Source organism: Nerophis lumbriciformis, linkage group LG06 (assembly GCF_033978685.3).
Source record: "Nerophis lumbriciformis linkage group LG06, RoL_Nlum_v2.1, whole genome shotgun sequence".
NCBI lineage: Eukaryota > Metazoa > Chordata > Actinopteri > Syngnathiformes > Syngnathidae > Nerophis > Nerophis lumbriciformis.
Genome location: NC_084553.2, coordinates 39,658,451 through 39,663,450, shown reverse-complemented (window position 1 = coordinate 39,663,450; position 5,000 = coordinate 39,658,451). Strand labels below are relative to the sequence as shown.

Here is a 5,000-nt window from a genome sequence, read left to right as displayed (position 1 = left end):
GCTGCAGAGCCGCATCAGAGTGATCAAAGAGCCGCATGCGGCTCTGGAGCCGCGGGTTGCCGACCCCTGCACTAGACACACCAATAAGCTTGTTCATAGATGTATATTACAACTCCTGATAGGAGTTTTTTGTTATAGTAGATGGAACAATGCACATTAATGATCATATAACATGTTAATGTGCCAGATTAATGTGCCAGATTGTAGCCAAAGGTTAATTTCCATCTGCAGTGCACAGCAGGTTGATGGTATATAGAAGGGGTTCTTAACCTTTTTGACCTCGGGACCCAACTTTTACACTACGGAGGGGCCTGGGGACCACTCAAATATCAACACTGAATTGGTAATCCTACTCTTGATTTAATAAAATTCAATAAGTATATCTAACGTACTTACAGTTTAAAACCTTGTCAAATGATATGAGCATGTGTTAATCACAAAGATTATTTTTTATTGAAAACATATACCATAGGCTTAGGTCAGGCTGAATAGAAAAATAAGTACTAACCAAATATACTGCATAAGAAGAGACTCTTATGTAACTGACAAACAATAAATGTACATACAATTATGTAGTGCTAAAATAAATAAGCTACATTTATAGTAAATAAGTTCCTTCACTGAACTATCAATAAAATGTCAGTTCAAATGTAAATACAGTTTAACCACTTCAGTCATAATATTTGCGCTTGAGAAACTCCTCTGACATTAGCGCTAGACTTCTTCTGTTTGTTTGATATTGTCATTAATTCCACAAGTGGTGGAAAAGTGTATTATAACTGAGCATCACTGCGACCCATACGAACCACAGCTGAAAAACAGGGATATACTTTAGGGGGTGCTTGGTTAAGAAACACTGCTTGGTTAAGAAACACTGGTATATACCATCAACCTGCCGGGGACCATATCTAAGAAAGGGCTCCCACTAATTCTGCATAATGGTGAGTTGATTTTCTATGCACTACTTTCTGCTGTATTTGTCTGCTACATGTGGCCGGTCTGTGAAAATAATGCATACAATAAAAAAAAAGATTGGGGACCCCTGCTTTAGAGGACACTGGTTCCCCGGAATACACAAAGTAAGACTAATAGTGTAAGGAGAAGTGTAATAGTGTAAGGAGAAGTCCGGCCCGGCCCCCCGACCTTAGCTTTCTGAAAATGTAGCCCCCGAGACAATTGAGTTGAATATCCCTAAATTATGGGGTCTTTTTTCATGCATTCTACCATTTTCCATCCTTACAATACCTTCTGTAATTATTTTTTTCCTCGTTATTTCTCCTGTCCCATCACCTTCCTCGCTCTTGCTGCAGGTAAAGCCAATCCATACTGCGAGGTGACCATGGGAGCTCAGGTCTTCACATCCAGGACACTCAATGACACTGTGAACCCCAAGTGGAACTTCAACTGTCAGTTCAACATCAGGGACATCCACCAGGACATGCTCAGCATCACCATCTTTGAGCGGGACCAGTTTGCTCCTGATGGTCAGTTACCATCTTAATCATCATTACTCCTCTTCATGTCCTTTTATGTACAAACCCCGTTTCCATATGAGTTGGGAAATTGTGTTAGATGTAAATAAACGGAATACAATGATTTGCAAATCATTCTAAACCCATATTCAGTAAAATATGCTACAAAGACAACATATTTGATGTTACAACTGATAAAAAAAATTTTTTTTGCAAATAATCATTAACTTTAGAATTTGATGCCAGCAACACGTGACAAAGAAGTTGAGAAAGGTGGCAATAAATACTGATAAAGTTGAGGAAAGCTCATCAAACACTTATTTGGAACATCCCACAGGTGAACAGGCAAATTGGGAACAGGTGGGTGCCATGATTGGGTATAAAAGTAGATTCCATGAAATGCTCAGTCATTCACAAACAAGGATGGGGCGAGGGTCACCACTTTGTCAACAAATGCATGAGCAAATTGTTGAACAGTTTAAGAAAAACCTTTCTCAACCAGCTATTGCTAGGAATTTAGGGATTTCACCATCTACGGTCCGTAATATCATCAAAGGGTTCAGAGAATCTGGAGAAATCACTCCACGTAAGCAGCTAAGCCCGTGACCTTCGATCCCTCAGGCTGTACTGCATCAACAAGCGACATCAGTGTGTAAAGGATATCACCACATGGGCTCAGGAACACTTCAGAAACCCACTGTCAGTAACTACAGTTGGATCTGTAAGTGCAAGTTAAAATTCTCCTATGCAAGGCGAAAACCATTTATCAACAACACCCAGAAACGCTGTCGGCTTCGCTGGGCCTGAGCTCATCTAAGATGGACTGATACAAAGTGGAAAAGTGCTCTGAGGTCTGACGAGTCGACATTTCAAATTGTTTTTGGAAACTGTGGACGTCGTGTCCTCCGGACCAAAGAGGAAAAGAACCATCCGGATTGTTATAGGCGCAAAGTTGAAAAGCCAGCATCTGTGATGGTATGGGGGTGTATTAGTGCCCAAGACATGGGTAACTTACCCATCAGTGAAAGTGCCATTAATGCTGAAAGGTACATACAGGTTTTGGAGCAACATATGTTGCCATCCAAGCAACGTTACCATGGACGCCCCTGCTTATTTCAGCAAGACAATGCCAAGCCACGTGTTACATCAACGTGGCTTCATAGTAAAAGAGTGCGGGTACTAGACTGGCCTGCATGTAGTCCAGACCTGTCTTCCATTGAAAATGTGTGGCGCATAAAATACCACAACAGAGACCCCGGACTGTTGAACAACTTAAGCTGTACATCAAGCAAGAATGGGAAAGAATTTCACCTGAGAAGCTTAAAAAATGTGTCTCCTCAGTTCCCAAACGTTTACTGAGTGTTGTTAAAAGGAAAGACCATGTAACACAGTAGTGAACATGCCCTTTCCCAACTACTTTGGCACATGTTGCAGCCATGAAATTCTAAGTTAATTATTATTTCCAAAAAAAAAAAAAGTTTATGAGTTTGAACATCAAATATCTTGTCTTTGTAGTGCATTCAATTGAATATGGGTTGAAAAGGATTTGCAAATCATTGTATTCCGTTTATATTTACATCTAACAAAATTTCCCAACTCATATGGAAACCGGGTTTGTAACTTACCCCATGTAGACATATTTATTCAAGTAGTTTATAACATATTGTTTATTACAGGTGCAGGGTGCAAAGGTCATCCTCTTGTGGGGCAAACTGTCACGTACATGCACACGCATCCTCCGCTGTTTCCATTTCTAATACAAAAGTAGCATATAGTTCTAACTTATATCTGTCAGTAAACTCCATATGGAAGCGCTAAAAACTAAAACATGGTTGACGGGCTAGAGACGCAGTCGAAGGGGGCTTGGCCTAGAGGAGGGCTTCGGCGCGTAAATTAGACTGCCCACAGAACGTCCATTCTGAAGAGACGGTCTGAAAGTGGGTGGAAGATGGTCTGTAAAACATAATCTATGCAACATTTTGACCAAAGAACCACTTTTACATGTTATGTAGACTACAAGGAAATGTTTTAGATCATAATATGATATAATATAATATAATAATGATGTCCATTGCATCCGGTCTCCCCTAGAGGGGGGGGGTCACCCACATCTGCGGTCCTCTCCAAGGTTTCTCATAGTCATTCATCTTGACATCCCACTGGGTTGTGAGTTTTTCCTTGCCCTTGTGTAGGCTCTGAACCGATGATGTCGTTGTGGCTTGTGCAGCCCTTTGAGACACTTGTGATTTAGGGCTATATAAATAAACATTGATTGATGATTGATTGATAATAAATCATAATATGACACTTTTTATACTGCTTTCACGGCACATACTCATACTCTTAAAGGGGTCATCTTCCGATTTGTTTAATTAACATTTAAAACACTTCCTTGACAAGAAGGAACTTTTTGACTACAACTGAATAAAAAATGGCAGACTCGAGCAAAGCTCTTCGGGTTAACGTCTACCATATGAGTTAGCCGCTGACTAAGGCAAATTACATCTAAAGGCTGGAATTCCAAACGGCTCGTTTAAAGCGAGTTTGGAAGAAGGCAAGATTGTTTTATTAATATCTCCGCCATGTCGCCAAGGTTGGATTTCACATTTTCTGGACTTATGGGGATCTGCAAATAATAAAGAAAAGTTGGTTTTGCATTATAGGACCCCTTTAAGTTATGTTTAAAGTTAAAAAGTATCAGTGAGAGAGAGTAAACAGTCTGGAGTGAGCAGTGGTGGGCCAGCGAGCGTCTGTCGTTAAAGCGTCCTGGGCGGCGTTTTATAAAGAATAAACATGTTCAAATTAAACATTGTCTTGTTTTTTCAGAATTCCTGGGACGGGTTGAGGTTCCTGTGGCGACCATAAAGAAAGAGCTGGACAACAAGAGCGCAGTCACACGACGTATTCTGCTCAAGGAGGTCCCCACAGGCGAAGTGTGGGTCCGCCTCGACCTGCAGCTCTCCAAAAGCAGATAGCATGACGCGCTATAGTAACTAACAACCCATGATATCCCCCTTCACTCGCCTTAATACTGTGATGTTTCAAGTCACTTACTCGGATGAAAGGGAATAGTAATAGTTGCCGCAAACACTGTTGGGGATCTAAAGGATAGGACAACCAATGGAAGACTGCATAGATCATGATTATTTGTAGGAGTCATGCAGTCGTTCAGGTCTTGCAGACACACTTTTTGAGGTGAACTGGTGTGGCTTCCTGTGCGCCCCCGTGCTCGCTGTTAAGTGTCACTACGCACTCTCTCAGAGGAGCACTCAGTCTAATGCTGTAGGGTCAGACATCTTGCGGAGTCGACACAAAGTGGTGTGTGTATTATATATGGTTAGGTCATTTTGTTTCCATGCATTTGCATACTAATTACAGTATGTTGAGTGAGTTGCATGTGCAGAAGACTTGCCTGTGAGACCAGAATGTGTTGGTCTGACATTCAAAGCCTTGGTGTAACTTTACATTTTAAATTCAAGTGGTTTAGAAAGGATTAACTAGGGTTTGGTGATTCCCAATTTACCACAT

General features: G+C 41.1%; 1 protein-coding gene across 2 annotated transcripts in view; it reads left to right on the top strand.

The window, feature by feature from the left end:
* itsn2b (intersectin 2b) overlaps nucleotides 1–5,000 on the top strand; it is a 57,987-nt gene that overhangs the window by 52,292 nt on the left and 695 nt on the right. For both annotated transcript variants that reach the window (XM_061964305.1, XM_061964304.1), the window contains exons 40-41: nucleotides 1,311–1,484; nucleotides 4,299–5,000. The exon at nucleotides 4,299–5,000 is cut by the window's right edge and continues 695 nt beyond it. In XM_061964305.1, the coding sequence (XP_061820289.1) occupies nucleotides 1,311–1,484; nucleotides 4,299–4,447 (323 nt within the window). In that variant the 3' untranslated portion in view covers nucleotides 4,448–5,000. The remainder of the gene's footprint in view (nucleotides 1–1,310; nucleotides 1,485–4,298) is intronic.